The 22,120-nt window shown below is 41.7% G+C and overlaps 1 protein-coding gene across 1 annotated transcript in view; it reads right to left on the bottom strand.

The window, feature by feature from the left end:
• Positions 1–22,120, bottom strand: part of LOC306919120 (calpain-1 catalytic subunit-like) — a 68,661-nt gene that overhangs the window by 6,770 nt on the left and 39,771 nt on the right. Inside the window, exons 10-19 of the mRNA XM_079531956.1 lie at positions 20,827–20,901; positions 18,807–18,967; positions 16,892–17,088; positions 11,951–12,159; positions 10,001–10,049; positions 9,112–9,192; positions 6,990–7,047; positions 5,965–6,026; positions 4,806–4,874; positions 1,604–1,682 (exon numbers count right to left, since the gene is read on the bottom strand). Of these exons, the coding sequence (XP_079388082.1) occupies positions 1,604–1,682; positions 4,806–4,874; positions 5,965–6,026; positions 6,990–7,047; positions 9,112–9,192; positions 10,001–10,049; positions 11,951–12,159; positions 16,892–17,088; positions 18,807–18,967; positions 20,827–20,901 (1,040 nt within the window). The remainder of the gene's footprint in view (positions 1–1,603; positions 1,683–4,805; positions 4,875–5,964; positions 6,027–6,989; positions 7,048–9,111; positions 9,193–10,000; positions 10,050–11,950; positions 12,160–16,891; positions 17,089–18,806; positions 18,968–20,826; positions 20,902–22,120) is intronic.

Genomic DNA, 22,120 nt, shown 5'->3' with positions numbered 1-22,120 from the left:
CGCACGCACGCACGCACGCACACACACAGGTTGAGCAACTCTGACCAAGGAATTAAAAGGTTTAAACTAAAGGTTGGATTAACCTTAAATGTCTTCTAAATCCTGACAGTTTTCTGAAATATATGTATAGATATATTAATATATGTATAGATATATTAATATATTTTCTCATGTTTCTATGTCAGTGGTGCTCAATATTTCATGTCAAGGACCCCCAAAAAAATATATGTAATTGGCCGCCGATATGTTGTTCCAGGGACCTCACCAGAAGCAAAGATTTGAGTTAAAAACGTTCGCTCTGAATTTGAATCTTGGAATATATTCAAAGATTTGCACCACATTTTCACGATTTTTCAAAAATTGTAGACCTACAAGCTCGCAGCGCGGCACTTGGTGCCACGCTACGAGCTTGTAGATCTGCTATTTTTAAATAGCTAAAGTATAACATAATGCTTAAAACACCAAAAGAGGTTCCCGTCCAGAATGGGTTAAGGTCATAACACATTGGCAAATTATAGCGATGCGATTTGTGCGAATAATTCGGATAAAAAAAAAGAAGAAGAAAAAGTCAATGCAAGCTTCCACATCAGTGTGCGACTGATTTCGCTCCTTATTTTTTCGCTCAGGTGTCGAATTTTGCAGACATTCGCTGGCGAATCAGAATGCAGACAAAACTGCGATAGACGATGCATTACCCGAACATGGATAACATGGATAAACATGGATAACATGGATAACATGGATAACATGGATAAACATGGATAAACATGGATAACATGGATAACATGGATAACATGGATAACATGGATAACATGGATAAACATGGATAACATGGATAACATGGATAAACATGGATAAACATGGATAAACATGGATAACATGGATAACATGGATAAACATGGATAAACATGGATAACATGGATAACATGGATAAACATGGATAACATGGATAACATGGATAAACATGGATAACATGGATAACATGGATAAACATGGATAAACATGGATAACATGGATAACATGGATAAACATGGATAACATGGATAACATGGATAAACATGGATAACATGGATAACATGGATAAACATGGATAACATGGATAACATGGATAACATGGATAACATGGATAACATGGATAAACATGGATAAACATGGATAAACATGGATTACCCGAACATGGATTCTATTTGATAAACTCACTTCCACAGCCCGCGAGACACTTATTGAATACTTTCACCGAAAGCAGGAAATACCTTGTTGTGTTTTGGGTCAATTTATTAATTTATGTATTAAGTAGCTGCGTAATAAGAGGGATAATGTATGTCTGAGTGGTACTTGTTTATAGATAAATCACTTTCAGGCTGATTAACATGTAATGCTACAACAATAAAATATAAATGCCAGTCAGTGCCAACTGGCTTCACCACAGAAACCAAAGACCATAGTGTGACCACAGTATCTCTCTCTCTCTCTGTAATGTAATGTAAAGTGAATCACTCTCTCTCTCTCTCTCTCTCTCTGTAATGTAATGTAAAGTGAATGTCTCTCTCTCTCTCTCTCTCTCTCTCTGTAATGTAATGTAAAGTGAATGTCTCTCGCCCACCTGCAGCCATGACAGCGTTCCTCAGCTCACTGAGGTCCAGAGTTCCTGTTCGATCGTCGTCTGTCTTGAAGAAGATGTCCTGATGAAGGACAATGTAAACACACACCATGCCATTTACAGCTAGACAATGCTCTCAAAAATGTTTTGGAAAACATTTGAGAGAGAAATAGACGATGCAGGTCTACATCCACACATTGAGAGCTTGTAGATCAGCTATTTCAACTATTCAAAAAGGTTTTTCAAAATAGAAAAACATTCAAAGATTTAAGGTCCACTGGTGAAAATAGGGCCCTTAGTGTTCACATTTACTTCAAATGTGGTTGTTTTTTATTTGTTTTATCAGTCATAATTTCATAATCGTGCACCCCTAATCATTATTGTTGTTGTTGTTGTTGTTATTATTATTATTATTATTATTATTACGTACCTTGTTATTATTATTATTAGTATGCACCTTGTTATTATTATTATTATTATTATTATTATGTACCTTGTTATTATTATTATTATTATTATTATTATTATTATTATTATTATTATGTACCTTGTTATTATTATTATTATTATTATTATTATTATTAAGTACCTTGTTATTATTATTATTATTATTATTATTATTATGTACCTTGTTATTATTATTATTATTATTATTATTATTATTATTAAGTACCTTGTTATTATTATTATTATTATTATTATGTACCTTGTTATTATTATTATTATTATTATTATTATTATTATTATTAGTATGTACCTTGTTGTTATTATTATTATTATTATTATTATTATTATTATTATGTACCTTGTTGTTATTATTATTATTATAATGTACCTTGTTGTTATTATTATTATGTACCTTGTTGTTATTATTATTATGTACCTTATTATTATTATTATTATTATTATTATTATGTACCTTGTTGTTATTATTATTATTATTATTAGTATGCACCTTGTTGTTATTATTATTATGTACCTTGTTGTTATTATTATTATGTACCTTGTTGTTATTATTATTACGTACCTTGTTATTATTATTATTATTATTACGTACCTTGTTATTATTATTATTATTATTATTACGTACCTTGTTATTATTATTATTATTATTATTATTATTATTATTATTATTATTATTATTGTTATTATTATTATTATTATTGTTATTATTATTATTATTATTATTATTACGTACCTTGTTATTAATAGTATTATTATTATTATTATGTACCTTGTTATTATTATTATTATTATTATTATTACGTACCTTGTTATTATTATTATTATTATTATTATTACGTACCTTGTTATTAATAGTATTATTATTATTATGTACCTTGTTGTTATTATTATTATTATTATTATTATTATGTACCTTGTTATTAATAGTATTATTATTATTATTATTATTATGTACCTTGTTGTTATTATTATTATTATTATTATTATTATTATGTACCTTGTTGTTATTATTATTATTATTATTATTATTATGTACCTTGTTGTTATTATTATTATTATTATGTACCTTGTTGTTATTATTATTATTATTATTATTATTATGTACCTTGTTGTTATTATTATTATTATTACGTACCTTGTTATTATTATTATTATTATTATTACGTACCTTGTTATTATTATTATTATTATTATTATTATTATTATTGTTATTATTATTATTATTGTTATTATTATTATTATTATTACGTACCTTGTTATTAATAGTATTATTATTATTATTATGTACCTTGTTATTATTATTATTATTATTACGTACCTTGTTGTTATTATTATTATTATTATTATTATTATTATGTACCTTGTTATTATTATTATTATTATTATTACGTACCTTGTTATTAATAGTATTATTATTATTATTATGTACCTTGTTGTTATTATTATTATTATTATTATTATGTACCTTGTTATTAATAGTATTATTATTATTATTATGTACCTTGTTGTTATTATTATTATTATTATTATGTACCTTGTTGTTATTATTATTATTATTATTATTATTATGTACCTTGTTGTTATTATTATTATTATTATGTACCTTGTTGTTATTATTATTATTATTATGTACCTTGTTTTTATTATTATTATTATTATTATTATTATTATTATGTACCTTGTTGTTATTATTATTATTATTATTATTATTATGTACCTTGTTGTTATTATTATTATTATTATTATTATTATTATGTACCTTGTTGTTATTATTATTATTATGTACCTTGTTGTTATTATTATTATTATTATTATTATGTACCTTGTTGTTATTATTATTATTATTATGTACCTTGTTATTATTATTATTATTATTATTATTATGTACCTTGTTATTATTATTATTATTATTATTATTATTATTATGTACCTTGTTGTTATTATTATTATTATTATTATGTACCTTGTTATTATTATTATTATTATTATTATTATTATGTACCTTGTTGTTATTATTATTATTATTATTATGTACCTTGTTATTATTATTATTATGTACCTTGTTATTATTATTATTATTATTATTATTATTATTATTATTATTATGTACCTTGTTATTATTATTATTATTATTATTATTATTATTATTATGTACCTTGTTGTTATTATTATTATTATTATTATGTACCTTGTTATTATTATTATTATTATGTACCTTGTTGTTATTATTATTATTATGTACCTTGTTGTTATTATTATTATTATTATTATTATTATGTACCTTGTTATTATTATTATTATTATGTACCTTGTTATTATTATTATTATTATTATTATTATGTACCTTGTTATTATTATTATTATTATGTACCTTGTTATTATTATTATTATTATTATTATTATGTACCTTGTTATTATTATTATTATTATTATTATGTACCTTGTTATTATTATTACAATTATTATTATTATTATTATTATGTACCTTGTTATTATTATTATTATTATTAGTATTATTATTATGTACCTTGTTATTATTATTATTATTATTATTATTATTATTATGTACCTTGTTATTATTATTATTATTATTATTATGTACCTTGTTATTATTATTATTATTATTATGTACCTTGTTATTATTATTATTATTATTATTATTATGTACCTTGTTGTTATTATTATTATTATTATTATTACGTACCTTGTTATTAATAGTATTATTATTATTATTACATACCTTGTACAACGTCACTTTCTTCCACAGACGAACAAACTCTTCACTGTTCAACTTTCCGGTGATCGATGACTGCAGAGCAACAACGTTAAGGAAATTATTAATATTATTATTATTATGTGTTCAACTTGCTGCTTATCAATGACTTCAGAGCAACACGGTTAAGGTTGTTTATTACAGACTTTAAGGGTTATCGTTAAATGTAAATGATGAAAGTCTGGAGCTCTCTGGTGGAGCCGTTGCCCCCGCGACCCGACTACGGATAAATGGTTGAAGATGGATGGATGGATCATGTTGCACCTGTGGTGTAATAAATTAATAAGGATACGTTTATCAGAGGCAGTAAGGTAGGTAATAAGGTGGTAAGGTAATAAGGTGGTAAGGTAATAAGGTGGTAAGGTAATAAGGTGGTAAGGTAATAAGGTAATAAGGTGGTAAGGTAATAAGGTAATAAGGTAATAAGGTGGTAAGGTAATAAGGTGGTAAGGTAATAAGGTAATAAGGTGGTAAGGTGGTAAGGTAATAAGGTAATAAGGTAATAAGGTGGTATGGTAATAAGGTAATGAGGTGGTAAGGTAATAAGGTAATAAGGTGGTAAGGTAATAAGGTAATAAGGTGGTAAGGTAATAAGGTAATAAGGTGGTAAGGTAATAAGGTAATAAGGTAATAAGGTGGTAAGGTAATAAGGTAATAAGGTGGTAAGGTAATAATGTAATAAGGTGGTAAGGTAATAAGGTAATAAGGTGGTAAGGTAATAAGGTAATAAGGTAATAAGGTGGTAAGGTAATAAGGTAATAAGGTGGTAAGGTAATAATGTAATAAGGTGGTAAGGTAATAAGGTAATAAGGTGGTAAGGTAATAAGGTAATAAGGTGGTAAGGTAATAAGGATACGTCCATCAGAGCCACCATACTGTAAGGTAAGGTGGTAACGTAATAAGGTAATAAGATAATAAGGTAGGTAATAAGGTAATAAGGTAATAGGTAATAAGGATACGTCCATCAGAGCCACCATACTGTAAGGTAAGGTGGTAAGGTACTAATAAGGTTATAAGATAATAAGGTAGGTAATAAGGTAATAAGGTAATAAGGATACGTCCATCAGAGCCACCATACTGTAAGGTAAGGTGGTAAGGTAATAAGGTAATAAGGTAATAAGGATACGTCCATCAGAGCCACCATACTGCGACACGCGTCCAGGCTGAATCCATCACCGTTCATTTCCCCTGAATGACACAGGACACAGCCAATCAGAACACAGCTTTCACACAGGACACAGCCAATGAGAACACAGCTTTCACACAGGACACAGCCAATGAGAAGACAGCTTTCACACAGGAGTCAGGACACAGCCAATCAGAACACAGCTTTCACACAGGACACAGCCAATCACAACAAATCAGTGCAAAGTTTCTGTGTGTGTGTGTGTGTGTGTGTGTGTGTGTGTGTGTGTGTGTGTGTGTGTGTGAAGGCTGTCCCAGAACATTCAGGGTTTGAACGTTCGCTCGTTAGGGTTGGCACTCGAATCTTAATTAATGGGCTTGAACCATTCGTTTTTTTTGTTTTTTGTTTAATATTAAATAATTTATTATTATTATTATTTTACTCGAAAACATGCGATATGCATAATAAGAGTACTATGTTGTGTTTACAATAATTTGAAAGTCCTGCATGACAGCAGAAGAGACAAACACAGTGAGTGACACACACACACACACACACACACACACACACACACACACACACACACACACACACACACACACACACACACACACACACACACACACACACACACACACACACACACACACACACAATGCGCTTCTGAGAGTAGCCTACACAGGTGGAACAAATGAATGAACGAGAGACAGCTAACGAGCAAGCTACACTCTCGTCTTAGCTGCCTGCCAGCAAGCTTACAGAGACATTGGGAAGTTGTGTGTGTGTGTGTGTGTGTGTGTGTGTGTGTGTGTGTGTGTGTGTGTGTGTGTGTGTGTGTGTGTGTGTGCATGTTTCAAGTCCATTCATGTCCTGACAGTTTATAAAGTTCCAACTTATAACGTTGATAAAGTTCACCTTGTTCAGAGCTACAGTAATACTACAGTAATACTACAGTAATACGACGTTGCATAACCACAGTAATACTGCAGTAATACTAGGTTTAATAATAAGTTGATAAAGTTCACCTTGAAGGATTTGTTGGTTTAGAAGCTGCTGCAGTTTCTCTGCATCCACCTCTTCATACTGGAAATACATAAACAGATATACATATAAACAGATACATATATAAATATATACAACCAGATGCATGCACCTCTTCAAACTGGAAATACATAAACATATACATATATAAACATATACATATATAAATATATACATATAAACCGATACATATATAAATATATACAACCAGATGCATGCACCTCTTCAAACTGGAAATACATAAACATATACATATATAAACATATACATATATAAACAGATACATATATAAATATATACAACCAGATGCATGCACCTCTTCAAACTGGAAATACATAAACAGATACATATATAAACATATACATATATAAACAGATACATATATAAACAGATACATATATAAACAGATACATATATAAACAGATACATATATAAATATATACAACCAGATGCATCCACCTCTTCAAACTGGAAATACATAAACAGATACATCTTGTATATCTCTGCTGTCCGGAGGAAACCTCATAAAATGTTAATTTTTCAGGAAATTAATAAAACCTTATATTTTTTTAAACAATGTAATACTGCCTCATCAAAGTTGGTGTTGTGACTTTATATATTGTCAATTACTGTACTTGCATGAGAAGGAGAGAGGTGGTGGAGTTAGCTGCTTTAGCAGACAGTTTGGGGGTCAAATGGAGTTAAGAGGTTTTGTCCAATGCATTTTTTTACTACTTTCCATTGGTTCAATATTTTCGAAACAACGCACAGACGTAAAGGGTGTTCAATAGCACTGATTAATGAAACAACACACATACGTAAAGGGTGTTCAATAGCACTGATTAATGAAACAACACACATACGTAAAGGGTGTTCAATAGAAACAACACACAGACGTAAAGGGTGTTCAATAGAAACAACACACAGACGTAAAGGGTGTTCAATAGAAACAACACACAGACGTAAAGGGTGTTCAATAGAAACAACACACAGACGTAAAGGGTGTTCAATAGAAACAACACACAGACGTAAAGGGTGTTCAATAGAAACAACACACAGACGTAAAGGGTGTTCAATAGAAACAACACACAGACGTAAAGGGTGTTCAATAGAAACAACACACAGACGTAAAGGGTGTTCAATAGAAACAACACACAGACGTAAAGGGTGTTCAATAGCACTGATTTATGATTTAAACTCTAAAACCTCAAAAATGGAGTTATGAGGTTTCCTCCCGACAGCAACGCTTGTAGATCTGAGCGGAGCTTACAGTAACTAGTAGTAGTGGTAGTGGTAAAAAGTAAAACCTGGTCACTGTATTGACGTAACGGTAGGTAGTAGTAGTGGTAAAAAGTAAAACCTGGTCACTGTATTGACGTAACGGTAGGTAGTAGTAGTGGTAAAAAGTAAAACATGGTCACTGTATTGACGGAACGGTAGGTAGTAGTAGTGGTAAAAAGTAAAACCTGGTCACTGTATTGACGTAACGGTAGGTAGTAGTAGTGGTAAAAAGTAAAACCTGGTCACTGTATTGACGTAACGGTAGGTAGTAGTAGTGGTAAAAAGTAAAACATGGTCACTGTATTGACGTAACGGTAGGTAGTAGTAGTGGTAAAAAGTAAAACATGGTCACTGTGTATTGACGGAACGGTAGGTAGTAGTAGTGGTAAAAAGTAAAACATGGTCACTGTATTGACGGAACGGTAGGTAGTAGTAGTGGTAAAAAGTAAAACCTGGTCACTGTATTGACGTAACGGTAGGTAGTAGTAGTGGTAAAAAGTAAAACATGGTCACTGTATTGACGTAACGGTAGGTAGTAGTAGTGGTAAAAAGTAAAACCTGGTCACTGTATTGACGGAACGGTAGGTAGTAGTAGTGGTAAAAAGTAAAACCTGGTCACTGTATTGACGGAACGGTAGGTAGTAGTAGTGGTAAAAAGTAAAACCTGGTCACTGTGTATTGACGGAACGGTAGGTAGTAGTAGTGGTAAAAAGTAAAACCTGGTCACTGTATTGACGGAACGGTAGGTAGTAGTAGTGGTAAAAAGTAAAACATGGTCACTGTATTGACGGAACGGTAGGTAGTAGTAGTGGTAAAAAGTAAAACCTGGTCACTGTATTGACGGAACAGGACTTTCTTTTTCTCTTCGTCGGCGGTGTGGGCGTGGCCGTTCTCCTTGTCTCTGGGCTGGGAATAAAACGTGGAATGGATTTTAATAAAGGTGGAATGGGTTTTAATAAAGGTGGTATTACAGTTACATCATTTAAAATGATGTAACTGTAATGTAATGAAATTAAACAGAACAACATTTAATACACTAGAACTACAACCATTACAGGTTAGGTTTCAAAGCAGATTTTCATGACAAGCAACGATCAAGTCGGCTCTTCAAAGGTTAGTGAAGACAAGGCAGGATTGTTTAATCACTGAATCAGGGAAACTGTTAATAGAATGAAATGAAACGTATAGAAGCATTTAATACATAATAAATACATGTGTTTGTGGTGAGACCAGTTATCTTGGCAACAGTGTTTTAAATGCTACAGTCACACTTCTGCTAATTATAGTAAAGTTAATTTTTGATTTACAAGTTAGCGATTCATAAAACTGAAATAAGTATTTATTATTGAGAGGTATATATTTTTAATTACATATATGTATTAAACTTCATTATACAGCTTAATTATACAAAGATCATGGTAACAAGTAAAGACTGTCATCAAATTGTATTTAAATGACAGTGTTTCTGTATGTTATATAAATATATAAACAGTGTTACTGTATGTTATAAATATATAAACAGTGTTTCTGTATGTTATACATATATAAACAGTGTTTCTGTATGTTATAAATATATAAACAGTGTTTCTGTATGTTATATAAATATATAAACAGTGTTTCTGTATGTTATATAAATATATAAACAGTGTCTCTGTATGTTATAAATATATAAACAGTGTTTATGTATGTTATATAAATATATAAACAGACTCACCTTTTCAACTTGGATGCCATGGTCATGGTCATGATCACCGGAGTTCTCACTGACAAACAAAATGAACATTAACATGTTTAACAACATGTTTAACAACATGTTAAAATGTTTAACAACATGTTTAACATTTAACATTAACATGTTTTTAACATGTTTAACACCCTGAACGCCCAGGACAAAGTTCTTTGTCCTTTCTATTAGTAACGCCCGACGCTCAGGACGAAGTATTGTCCAAAAGACAAAGTTTATTGATACGAGAACGGATCGCATGGCTGTATAGCCCAGGCGTGCCTGCTGGGCAATCCTCTGTGACGCGCAAGAGTGAGACGTCATCGAAAAACTCCCTCCCCTGTTTAGCTGATGAAAACGAAAATATTAAAACGTTCACAACTCGCGATCTAAATCATCCCGTCTTTTTATGAAAAAAGATCCTGTGTTAGACGGCGCTCTGCGGTCCAGTCGCTAGTCTCGATAGATTTATTCTTGTCTCCCGTTGTTGTCGATCGACTCTAGAGTGGTGTGGCTATTGTTAGCTGCTACACACACATCAACCACTTCCGCCGGTAGGTCCGGAAAAGGGGTCCGTGTTTATAAATCGACTGGGCGCATGAATGAAATGGATTAAATAACCCTGGCCGCTTAAAGTGTTAACAACATGTTTAACATTTAACATTAACATGTTAAATGTTATCTTGGACAGGATGGGGTGAGGGGAGGTACTTAGAGAGGATACTCAGGATGAAGGAAGCAGTCTCATTGGGTCTGAAGGTAGAAGGAACTAACAGGTAGTCTCCAGGGGTTTAGTGGGGGGGTCAGGGGTTTAGGGGGGGGGCAGGGTTTTAGGGGGGTTTAGGGTCAGGCTCAGGGGTTTAGGGGGGTTTAGAGTCAGGCTCAGGGGTTGAGGGTGGTTTAGGGTCAGGCTCAGGGGTTTAGGGGGGTTTAGGGGGGGGGTTAGGGGGGTTTAGGGTCAGGCGCAGGGGTTTAGGGGGGTTTAGGGTCAGGCTCAGGGGTTTAGGGGGGTTTAGAGTCAGGCTCAGGGGTTGAGGGGGGTTTAGGGTCAGGCTCAGGGGTTTAGGGGGGTTTAGGGGGGTTTAGAGTCAGGCTCAGGGGTTGAGGGGGGTTTAGGGTCAGGCTCAGGGGTTTAGGGGGGGTTTAGGGTCAGGCTCAGGGTTTAGGGGGGTTTAGGGTCAGGCTCAGGGGTTTAGGGGGGTTTAGAGTCAGGCTCAGGGGTTTAGGGTCAGGCTCAGGGGTTTAGGGGGGTTTAGGGTTAGGGTCAGGGGTTTAGGGGGGTTTAGAGTCAGGCTCAGGGTTTTAGGGGGGTTTAGGGTCAGGCTCAAGGGTTTAGGGGGGTTTAGGGTTAGGGTCAGGGGTTTAGGGTCAGGCTCAGGGTTTTAGGGGGGTTTAGGGGGGTTTAGGGTCAGGCACAGGGGTTTAGGGGGGTTGAGGGGGGTTTAGGGTCAGGCTCAGGGGTTTAGGGGGGTTTAGGGTCAGGCTCAGGGGTTTAGGGGGGTTTAGGGTTTTATTGGGGTTTAGGGTCAGGCTCAGGGGTTTAGGGGGGTTTAGGGTCAGGCTCAGGGGTTTAGGGGGGTTTAGGGTCAGGCTCAGGGGTTTAGGGGGGTTTAGGGTCAGGCTCAGGGGTTTAGGGGGGTTTAGGGGGGTTTAGGGTCAGGCTCAGGGGTTTAGGGGGGTTTAGGGTCAGGCTCAGGGGTTTAGGGGGGTTTAGGGGGGTTTAGGGTCAGACTCAGGGGTTTAGGAGGGTTTAGGGTCAGGCTCAGGGGTTTAGGGTCAGGCTCAGGGGTTTAGGGGGGTTTAGGGTCAGGCTCAGGGGTTTAGGGGGGTTTAGGGTCAGGCTCAGGGGTTTAGGGGGGTTTAGGGTCAGACTCAGGGGTTTAGGGGGGTTTAGGGTCAGGCTCAGGGGTTTAGGGGGGTTTAAGGGAGTTTAGGACTTACTGGACATGTGTCTCTGCCTTAGAGAGGATACTCAGGATGAAGGAAGCGGTCTCGTTGGGTCTGAAGGTGGAAGGAACTATCAGGTACTCTCCAGGCTTCAGCAGGAAGAACTCCATCACCTCTCGGGCGTTCATGTAGTTCTTGCTCTGAGCCACGGGGGCGTGGCTGTTGAAGAAAGCGGCGGGAAACTTCCCACGCATCTTTTGATACTGTAAAATATATGTTATAGTGGTTAAAACCACTATAGTGGCCCTCTGGAGTGAGTGTGGAACTATAGTGGCCCTCTGGAGTGAGTGTGGAACTATAGCGGCCCTCTGGAGTGAGTGTGGAACTATAGTGGCCCTCTGGAGTGAGTGTGGAACTATAGCGGCCCTCTGGAGTGAGTGTGGAACTATAGCGGCCCTCTGGAGTGAGTGTGGAACTATAGCGGCCCTCTGGAGTGAGTGTGGAACTATAGCGGCCCTCTGGAGTGAGTGTGGAACTATAGTGGCCCTCTGGAGTGAGTGTGGAACTATAGCGGCCCTCTGGAGTGAGTGTGGAACTATAGTGGCCCTCTGGAGTGAGTGTGGAACTATAGTGGCCCTCTGGAGTGAGTGTGGAACTATAGTGGCCCTCTGGAGTGAGTGTGGAACTATAGTGGCCCTCTGGAGTGAGTGTGGAACTATAGTGGCCCTCTGGAGTGAGTGTGGAACTATAGTGGCCCTCTGGAGTGAGTGTGGAACTATAGTGGCCCTCTGGAGTGAGTGTGGAACTATAGTGGCCCTCTGGAGTGAGTGTGGAACTATAGTGGCCCTCTGGAGTGAGTGTGGAACTATAGTGGCCCTCTGGAGTGAGTGTGGAACTATAGTGGCCCTCTGGAGTGAGTGTGGAACTATAGTGGCCCTCTGGAGTGAGTGTGGAACTATAGTGGCCCTCTGGAGTGAGTGTGGAACTATAGTGGCCCTCTGGAGTGAGTGTGGAACTATAGTGGCCCTCTGGAGTGAGTGTGGAACTATAGTGGCCCTCTGGAGTGAGTGTGGAAATATAGTGGTCCTCTGGAGTGTGTGTGGAACTATAGTGGCCGTCTGGAGTGAGTGTGGAACTATAGTGGCCCTCTGGAGTGAGTGTGGAACTATAGTGGCCCTCTGGAGTGAGTGTGGAACTATAGTGGCCCTCTGGAGTGAGTGTGGAACTATAGTGGCCCTCTGGAGTGAGTGTGGAACTATAGTGGCCCTCTGGAGTGAGTGTGGAACTATAGTGGCCCTCTGGAGTGAGTGTGGAACTATAGTGGCCCTCTGGAGTGAGTGTGGAACTATAGTGGCCCTCTGGAGTGAGTGTGGAAATATAGTGGTCCTCTGGAGTGTGTGTGGAACTATAGTGGCCGTCTGGAGTGAGTGTGGAACTATAGTGGCCCTCTGGAGTGAGTGTGGAACTATAGCGGCCCTCTGGAGTGAGTGTGGAACTATAGCGGCCCTCTGGAGTGAGTGTGGAACTATAGCGGCCCTCTGGAGTGAGTGTGGAACTATAGCAGCCCTCTGGAGTGAGTGTGGAACTATAGCGGCCCTCTGGAGTGAGTGTGGAACTATAGTGGCCTTCTGGAGTGAGTGTGGAAATATAGTGGTCCTCTGGAGTGTGTGTGGAACTATAGTGGCCCTCTGGAGTGAGTGTGGAAATATAGTGGTCCTCTGGAGTGAGTGTGGAACTATAGTGGCCCTCTGGAGTGAGTGTGGAACTATAGTGGCCCTCTGGAGTGAGTGTGGAAATATAGTGGCCCTCTGTAGTGAGTGTGGAACTATAGTGGCCCTCTGGAGTGAGTGTGGAACTATAGTGGCCCTCTGGCGTGAGTGTGGAACTATAGTGGCCCTCTGGCGTGAGTGTGGAACTATAGCGGCCCTCTGCAGTGAGTGTGGAACTATAGTGGCCCTCTGGAGTGAGTGTGGAACTATAGTGGCCCTCTGGAGTGGGTGTGGAACTATAGCGGCCCTCTGGAGTGAGTGTGGAACTATAGTGGCCCTCTGGAGTGAGTGTGGAACTATAGTGGCCCTCTGGAGTGAGTGTGGAACTATAGTGGCCCTCTGGAGTGAGTGTGGAACTATAGTGGCCCTCTGGAGTGAGTGTGGAACTATAGTGGCCCTCTGGAGTGAGTGTGGAACTATAGTGTCCCTCTGGAGTGAGTGTGGAACTATAGTGGCCCTCTGGAGTGAGTGTGGAAATATAGTGGCCCTCTGGAGTGAGTGTGGAACTATAGTGGCCCTCTGGAGTGAGTGTGGAACTATAGTGGCCCTCTGGAGTGAGTGTGGAACTATAGTGGCCCTCTGGAGTGAGTGTGGAACTATAGTGGCCCTCTGGAGTGAGTGTGGAAATATAGTGGTCCTCTGGAGTGTGTGTGGAACTATAGTGGCCGTCTGGAGTGAGTGTGGAACTATAGTGGCCCTCTGGAGTGAGTGTGGAACTATAGCGGCCCTCTGGAGTGAGTGTGGAACTATAGTGGCCCTCTGGAGTGAGTGTGGAACTATAGCGGCCCTCTGCAGTGAGTGTGGAACTATAGTGGCCCTCTGGAGTGAGTGTGGAACTATAGTGGCCCTCTGGAGTGAGAGTGGAACTATAGCGGCCCTCTGGAGTGAGAGTGGAACTATAGTGGCCCTCTGGAGTGAGTGTGGAACTATAGTGGCCCTCTGGAGTGAGTGTGGAACTATAGTGGCCCTCTGGAGTGAGTGTGGAACTATAGTGGCCCTCTGGAGTGAGTGTGGAACTATAGTGGCCCTCTGGAGTGAGTGTGGAACTATATAGATAATACAGTATCAAAGTTGTATGGCGTACAGTAACATAATAAAAGAGTTCCTTACCTCTCCAGTCACCTTGGGATGGAATGAGAACAGGAACACATGTTGGGGGGGGGAGAGAGAGAGAGAGAGAGAGAGAGAGAGAGAGAGAAAGAGAGAGAGAACAATGAGTTACATTTTGTAATGAACGTAGTTGAGCAGGGAGAATAAAATGTAGCCTGAACGCCAAGATAAAATATATCCACACTTTGTTGTATTCTCATTGTATAATAAAATGTTGTCTTCTATTTGAGGATGATCTGACTGAAATAGATGTGAACTCAAATACGTCTGGTTAATTAACCAATTAGCATGAAAATACAACACACCTGTATGCAACGAGACGCAGTGAGCTCACCTCAACCAGAGCCATCTAGTAGAAGAGTTACGACATTGAGGGGGCAGAAACCCAGAGCCATCTAATAGAAGAGTTAGGACATTGAGGGGGCAGAAACCCAGAGCCATCTAATAGAAGAGTTAGGACATTGAGGGGGCAGAAACCCAGAGCCATCTAATAGAAGAGTTAGGACATTGAGGGGGCAGAAACCCAGAGCCATCTAATAGAAGAGTTAGGACATTGAGGGGGCAGAAACCCAGAGCCATCTAATAGAAGAGTTACGACATTGAGGGGGCAGAAACCCAGAGCCATCTAATAGAAGAGTTACGACATTGTGGGGGCAGAAACCCAGAGCCATCTAATAAAAGAGTTAGGACATTGAGGGGGCAGAAACCCAGAGCCATCTAATAGAAGAGTTACGACATTGAGGGGGCAGAAACCCAGAGCCATCTAATAGAAGAGTTACCACATTGAGGGGGCAGAAACCCAGAGCCATCTAATAGAAGAGTTACAACATTGAGGGGGCAGAAACCCAGAGCCATCTAATAGAAGAGTTACCACATTGAGGGGGCAGAAACTGCTGTTCATGCAGCCTGAACTAGACAAGCTGTTCATGCAGCCTGAACTGAGACAAGCTGTTCATGGAGCTGAACTGAGACAAGCTGTTCATGGAGCTGAACTGAGACAAGCTGTTCATGGAGCTGAACTGAGACAAGCTGTTCGTGGAGCTGAACTGAGAGAAGCTGTTCATGGAGCCTGAACTGAGACAAGCTGTTCATGGAGCTGAACTGAGACAAGCTGTTCATGGAGCTGAACTGAGACAAGCTGTTCATGGAGCTGAACTGAGACAAGCTGTTCATGGAGCTGAACTGAGCAAGCTGGAGTTGGAAATACATTGCTTCCAACGAGGGTGGCGCAAATAAGAGCTGTTTTAAGCATGTGAGCAACATGACAACTGTGTTACAGTATTGTACAGTAACTAAAGTATCTGTAATATTATGTTGTACTATTACTACAAAACAATCTAAAATAAAGGGATTTAAGATCATTAAAGCTGGGCTGTTGCCCTGAGTCCAGTGCATTTCTGCCTACTTCCGGTCCAGGTCTTGTCCCAGTTGGTTGTCCCCATTCTCAATAGAAGTCTATGTAGGAGAGCCGCCATTGGACTGAAGCCAATAGAAGTCTATGTAGGAGAGCCGCCATTGGACTGAAGCCAATAGAAGTCTATGTAGGAGAGCCTCCATTGGACTGAAGCCCCATGAAGTGACCAATAGAAGTCTATGTAGGAGAGCCGCCATTGGACTGAAGCCCCATGAAGTGACCAATAGAAGTCTATGTAGGAGAGCTGCCATTGGACTGAAGCCCCATGAAGTGAACGCAGTTTGCGTAACTCTGTCTATATCTAAGGCTCTGACCTCAAAGATGGAGAAGGTTGTGATGTCACTGAGCAGGTTGTGATGTCACTGAACTCACCTCAGAAGGTTGTGATGTCACTGAACTCACCTCAGAAGATTGTGATGTCACTGAACTCACCTCAGAAGGTTGTGATGTCACTGAACTCACCTCAGAAGGTTGTGATGTCACTGAACTCACCTCAGAAGGTTGTGATGTCACTGAACTCACCTCAGAAGATTGTGATGTCACTGAACTCACCTCAGAAGGTTGTGATGTCACTGAACTCACCTCAGAAGGTTGTGATGTCACTGAACTCACCTCAGAAGGTTGTGATGTCACTGAACTCACCTCAGAAGATTGTGATGTCACTGAACTCACCTCAGAAGGTTGTGATGTCACTGAACTCACCTCAGAAGGTTGTGATGTCACTGAACTCACCTCAAAGATGGAGAATCCGATGTGGAGGCTCTGGACCAGCCGGCGGTTCCTCTTGTCAGGTTTCTGCATCAGAGACACCAGCATGTTGTTGCTGCCCTGCTTCTCCTCACATTGCTTCTCAAGACCTTCCATCTTGATCCTGAACTGAGGGTTGGTCCAGAATGACTCTGGAAGGGTTAAAGAGAGAGAGAGAGAGAGAGAGAGAGAGAGAGAGAGAGAGAGAGAGAGAAAAGAGAGAGAGAGAGACAGAGAGAGAGACAGACAGACAGAGAGAGAGTGTGAGAGAGAGAGAGGGAGTATAATATTATCAAGTCGTTCATGTACCTATGACGTTAGTTTTGTGAATGAATTTACTTTTAATGCGTGCCCCCCCCCCCCCCCCCCCCCCCCCCCTACCTCTGTGGTTCATACCCCCCCTACCTCTGTGGTTCATGCCCCCCCCCCCTACCTCTGTGGTTCATGCCCCCCCCCCCACTACCTCTGTGGTTCATGCCCCCCCGACCCCCCCCCCCCTACCTCTGTGGTTCATGCCCCCCCCCCTACCTCTGTGGTTCATGCCCCCCCCCCTACCTCTGTGGTTCATACCCCCCCCCCCCTACCTCTGTGGTTCATGCCCCCCCCCCCCCACTACCTCTGTGGTTCATGCCCCCCCGACCCCCCCCCCCTACCTCTGTGGTTCATGCCCCCCCCCTACCTCTGTGGTTCATGCCCCCCCCCCCTACCTCTGTGGTTCATACCCCCCCCCCACTACCTCTGTGGTTCATGCCCCCCCCGACCCCCCCCCCCCCTACCTCTGTGGTTCATGCCCCCCCCCTACCTCTGTGGTTCATGCCCCCCCCCCCCTACCTCTGTGGTTCATACCCCCCCCCCCCCTACCTCTGTGGTTCATGCACCCCCCCCCCCTACCTCTGTGGTTCATGCCCCCCCCCCCCCCCCCCTACCTCTGTGGTTCATGCCCCCCCCCCTACCTCTGTGGTTCATGCCCCCCCCCCCTACCTCTGTGGTTCATACCCCCCCGACCCCCCCCCCCTACCTCTGTGGTTCATGCCCCCCCCCCCTACCTCTGTGGTTCATACCCCCCCGACCCCCCCCCCCCCTACCTCTGTGGTTCATGCCCCCCCCCCCTACCTCTGTGGTTCATGCCCCCCCCACTACCTCTGTGGTTCATGCCCCCCCGACCCCCCCCCCCTACCTCTGTGGTTCATGCCCCCCCCCTACCTCTGTGGTTCATGCCCCCCCCCCTACCTCTGTGGTTCATACCCCCCCCCCCCTACCTCTGTGGTTCATGCACCCCCCCCCCCCTACCTCTGTGGTTCATGCCCCCCCCCCCCCCCCCTACCTCTGTGGTTCATGCACCCCCCCCCCCCCCCCTACCTCTGTGGTTCATGCACCCCCCCCCCCCCCCCCCTACCTCTGTGGTTCATACACCCCCCCCCCCCCTACCTCTGTGGTTCATGCCCCCCCCCTACCTCTGTGGTTCATGCCCCCCCCCCCTACCTCTGTGGTTCATACCCCCCCCCCCCTACCTCTGTGGTTCATGCACCCCCCCCCCCCTACCTCTGTGGTTCATGCCCCCCCCCCCCCCCCCCCTACCTCTGTGGTTCATGCACCCCCCCCCCCCCCTACCTCTGTGGTTCATGCCCCCCCCCCCCCCCCCCCCTACCTCTGTGGTTCATACACCCCCCCCCCCCCCTACCTCTGTGGTTCATGCCCCCCCCCCCCCCTACCTCTGTGGTTCATGCCCCCCCCCTACCTCTGTGGTTCATACCCCCCCCCCTACCTCTGTGGTTCATGCACCCCCCCCCCCCCCCCCCTACCTCTGTGGTTCATGCACCCCACCCCCCCCCCCCCTACCTCTGTGGTTCATGCACCCCCCCCCCCCTACCTCTGTGGTTCATGCACCCCCCCGCGGTGGTCCCGGCCACCCAGCGTCCATCGTAGAAGGACGGTTTCCAGTGGCAGGAACTGCTCTCGTCCAGGAAGTCTGGACACAGACAGCAGATGTCCAGGTCTGAGTAGAACCTGCAGAAGTCCTCCATGGTCATCCTGTTAATAGATCCATAGATTCACAGATTCATAGATTAACAGATTCATAGATTCATAGATTAACAGATTTATAGATTCATAGATTCATAGATTAACATATTTATAGATTCATAGATTAACATATTCATATATTAACAGATTCATAGATTAACAGATTCATAGATTCATAGATTAACAGATTCATAGATTAACAGATTCATAGATTCACAGATTCATAGATTCATAGATTCATAGATTCATAGATTCATAGAGATCCGTGGCTCAGATGGGTCTGAGAGGCTAAATGTCATCACATGGTGGTCCGTGGCTCAGATGGGTCTGAGAGGCTAAATGTCATCAAATGGTGGTCCGTGGCTCAGATGGGTCTGAGAGGCTAAATGTCATCACATGGTGGTCCGTGGCTCAAATGGGTCTGAGAGGCTAAATGTCATCAAATGGTGGTCCGTGGCTCAGATGTGGAATAAATGATAGGCCTTGATATGAAAAGTGTTGAAACCCACTTTGCTAAAAGGATAACACAAAATGTTTCCAAAATGCCGTCTGTATTCAATTCACCAAGACATATACAGACATACCATATAATACTATAATACTATATTATGCAAGAGACCATCAATACTTAAGCAGCAGTAAAAACTATATTTACAGAGAAACAGCAGCTCAGTTAATTTGGCGAGCTAGAAGACTTCCTGGTTGTAAAGTGTAGACAGGTGGTGTTTTATGGAGGGTAGAGTCACACTGCTGGTGGTGGCATTCCACACTTTACTACACCTTATAATATTACACTCTCTCTACTTAAAACTCACCAGAGGCAGCCTCTGTAGACATGTTTAAACAGCTCAACATTACACCTTATAGACAGGCAGCCTCTGTAGACATGTTTAAACAGCTCAACATTACACCTTATAGACAGGCAGCCTCTGTAGACATGTTCAACAGCGTGCGTGCGTGCGTGCGTGCGTGCGTGCGTGCGTGCGTGCGTGCGTGCGTGCGTACGTGCATGCATGCAATGCATGTATGTATGTATGACAACAAGCTGACAGGTGAAGGCATGGCAACAAGGGCGATCAAAAAAGTAAATCAAAGGACAAGATTCTTGGGGAGAATCTCCTCCTTTGTAAACAAGAGGGCTCTCAGGACATTAGCTGGAGCGCTTATTCAGCCCATATTTGACTACGCCTGTACCTCCTGGTTCTCGAACATCTCAATGTCACAAAAAATGTAGCTTCAAACCTCCCAGAACAAACTAATCCGACTCCTTCTAGGCCTAGGGCCCATGACCCACCTTTATGCAACACATTTTGATGGCATAGGATGGCTCCGGGTAGAAGACAGAGTCAAGCAGTTGAAAATGGGGCTGACTTTCAAAATTGTAAATTCAGCCCTGCCCTCTGTGCCCTCAGTGCCCTCTGTGCCCTCCATGCCCTCAGTCCCCATTTACTTAACTGATTACCTCACAAAAGGTGAGAAACTCTCCCAGCCACAACACTAGAGGGAGTATAAATAATGATCTGGTGCCACCCACATATAGAACAAATATGGGTAAATTCACTTTCCACAACACTGCCACTCAGGTGTGGAATGCCCCGCCCCCTTCCCTCAAAACAAACAAATCACTGGCTTCCTTTAGCCCCGCCCCCTTCCCTCAAAACAAACAAATCACTGCAGGCTTCCTTTAAAACCGCTCTGAAAAATCACCTACTGTATCAATGTCAGCGGGTCAAAAGGAGAGAAGATGACTGCCCAACCTCCCTATACCCCCCTCCCCCCCCCTCCGGGTGATTTATTTGTATTTAGATGTTTTGGTACTTCCAAATTATTATTATTATTATACAAGGTGTATGAATGGTTGTACTCACCAGAACTCTCCATCATCTCGCACTGACTGACACATCTCCCTGTCCTGAGGGCTGACCGACTGCCACAGTGGAGACCTGTTATATAATATATATACAATACATTAAATACAATACATACAAACATTAAATATAATACAATACAGTCCTGAGGACTGACCGACTGCCACAGTGGAGTCCATAAAAAGGAATGTATGGACAAAGGAATGCTTGTACCTATTATTATATTTGAACGCATGGACCTCGTACCTCCTACCTGATGGCATTAGCCGATACTCAGGGTATAGTACATGGGAGGGGTCGGACACAATTTTCTTAACCTGTCCAATGGTGGCCTGCTCAAAGATGACCTGGGGGGTGATGGGAGGTGTAGTTTAACCCTGCTCAAAGATGACCTGGGGGGTGATGGGAGGTGTAGTTTAACCCTGCTCAAAGATGACCTGGGGGGGGATGGGAGGTGTAGTTTAACCCTGCTCAAAGATGACCTGGGGGGTGATGGGAGGTGTAGTTTAACCCTGCTCAAAGATGACCTGGGGGGGGGATGGGAGGTGTAGTTTAACCCTGCTCAAAGATGACCTGGGGGGGGGGATGGGAGGTGTAGTTTAACCCTGCTCAAAGATGACCTGGGGGGTGATGGGAGGTGTAGTTTAACCCTGCTCAAAGATGACCTGGGGGGGGGATGGGAGGTGTAGTTTAACCCTGCTCAAAGATGACCTGGGGGGTGATGGGAGGTGTAGTTTAACCCTGCTCAAAGATGACCTGGGGGGGATGGGAGGAGTAGTTTAACCCTGCTCAAAGATGACCTGGGGGGGGGATGGGAGGTGTAGTTTAACCCTGCTCAAAGATGACCTGGGGGGGGGATGGTAGGTGTAGTTTAACCCTGCTCAAAGATGACCTGGGGGGTGATGGGAGGTGTAGTTTAACCCTGCTCAAAGATGACCTGGGGGGGGGGATGGGAGGTGTAGTTTAACCCTGCTCAAAGATGACCTGGGGGGTGATGGGAGGTGTAGTTTAACCCTGCTCAAAGATGACCTGGGGGGGGGATGGGAGGTGTAGTTTAACCCTGCTCAAAGATGACCTGGGGGGTGATGGGAGGTGTAGTTTAACCCTGCTCAAAGATGACCTGGGGGGTGATGGGAGGTGTAGTTTAACCCTGCTCAAAGATGACCTGGGGGGTGATGGGAGGTGTAGTTTAACCCTGCTCAAAGATGACCTGGGGGGGGATGGGAGGTGTAGTTTAACCCTGCTCAAAGATGACCTGGGGGGGGATGGGAGGTGTAGTTTAACCCTGCTCAAA

Source organism: Electrona antarctica, assembly GCF_951216825.1.
Source record: "Electrona antarctica genome assembly, contig: scaffold_57, whole genome shotgun sequence".
NCBI lineage: Eukaryota > Metazoa > Chordata > Actinopteri > Myctophiformes > Myctophidae > Electrona > Electrona antarctica.
The sequence above is the reverse complement of the archived record's forward strand: the minus strand, read 5'-3'. Positions and strand labels throughout refer to the sequence as shown.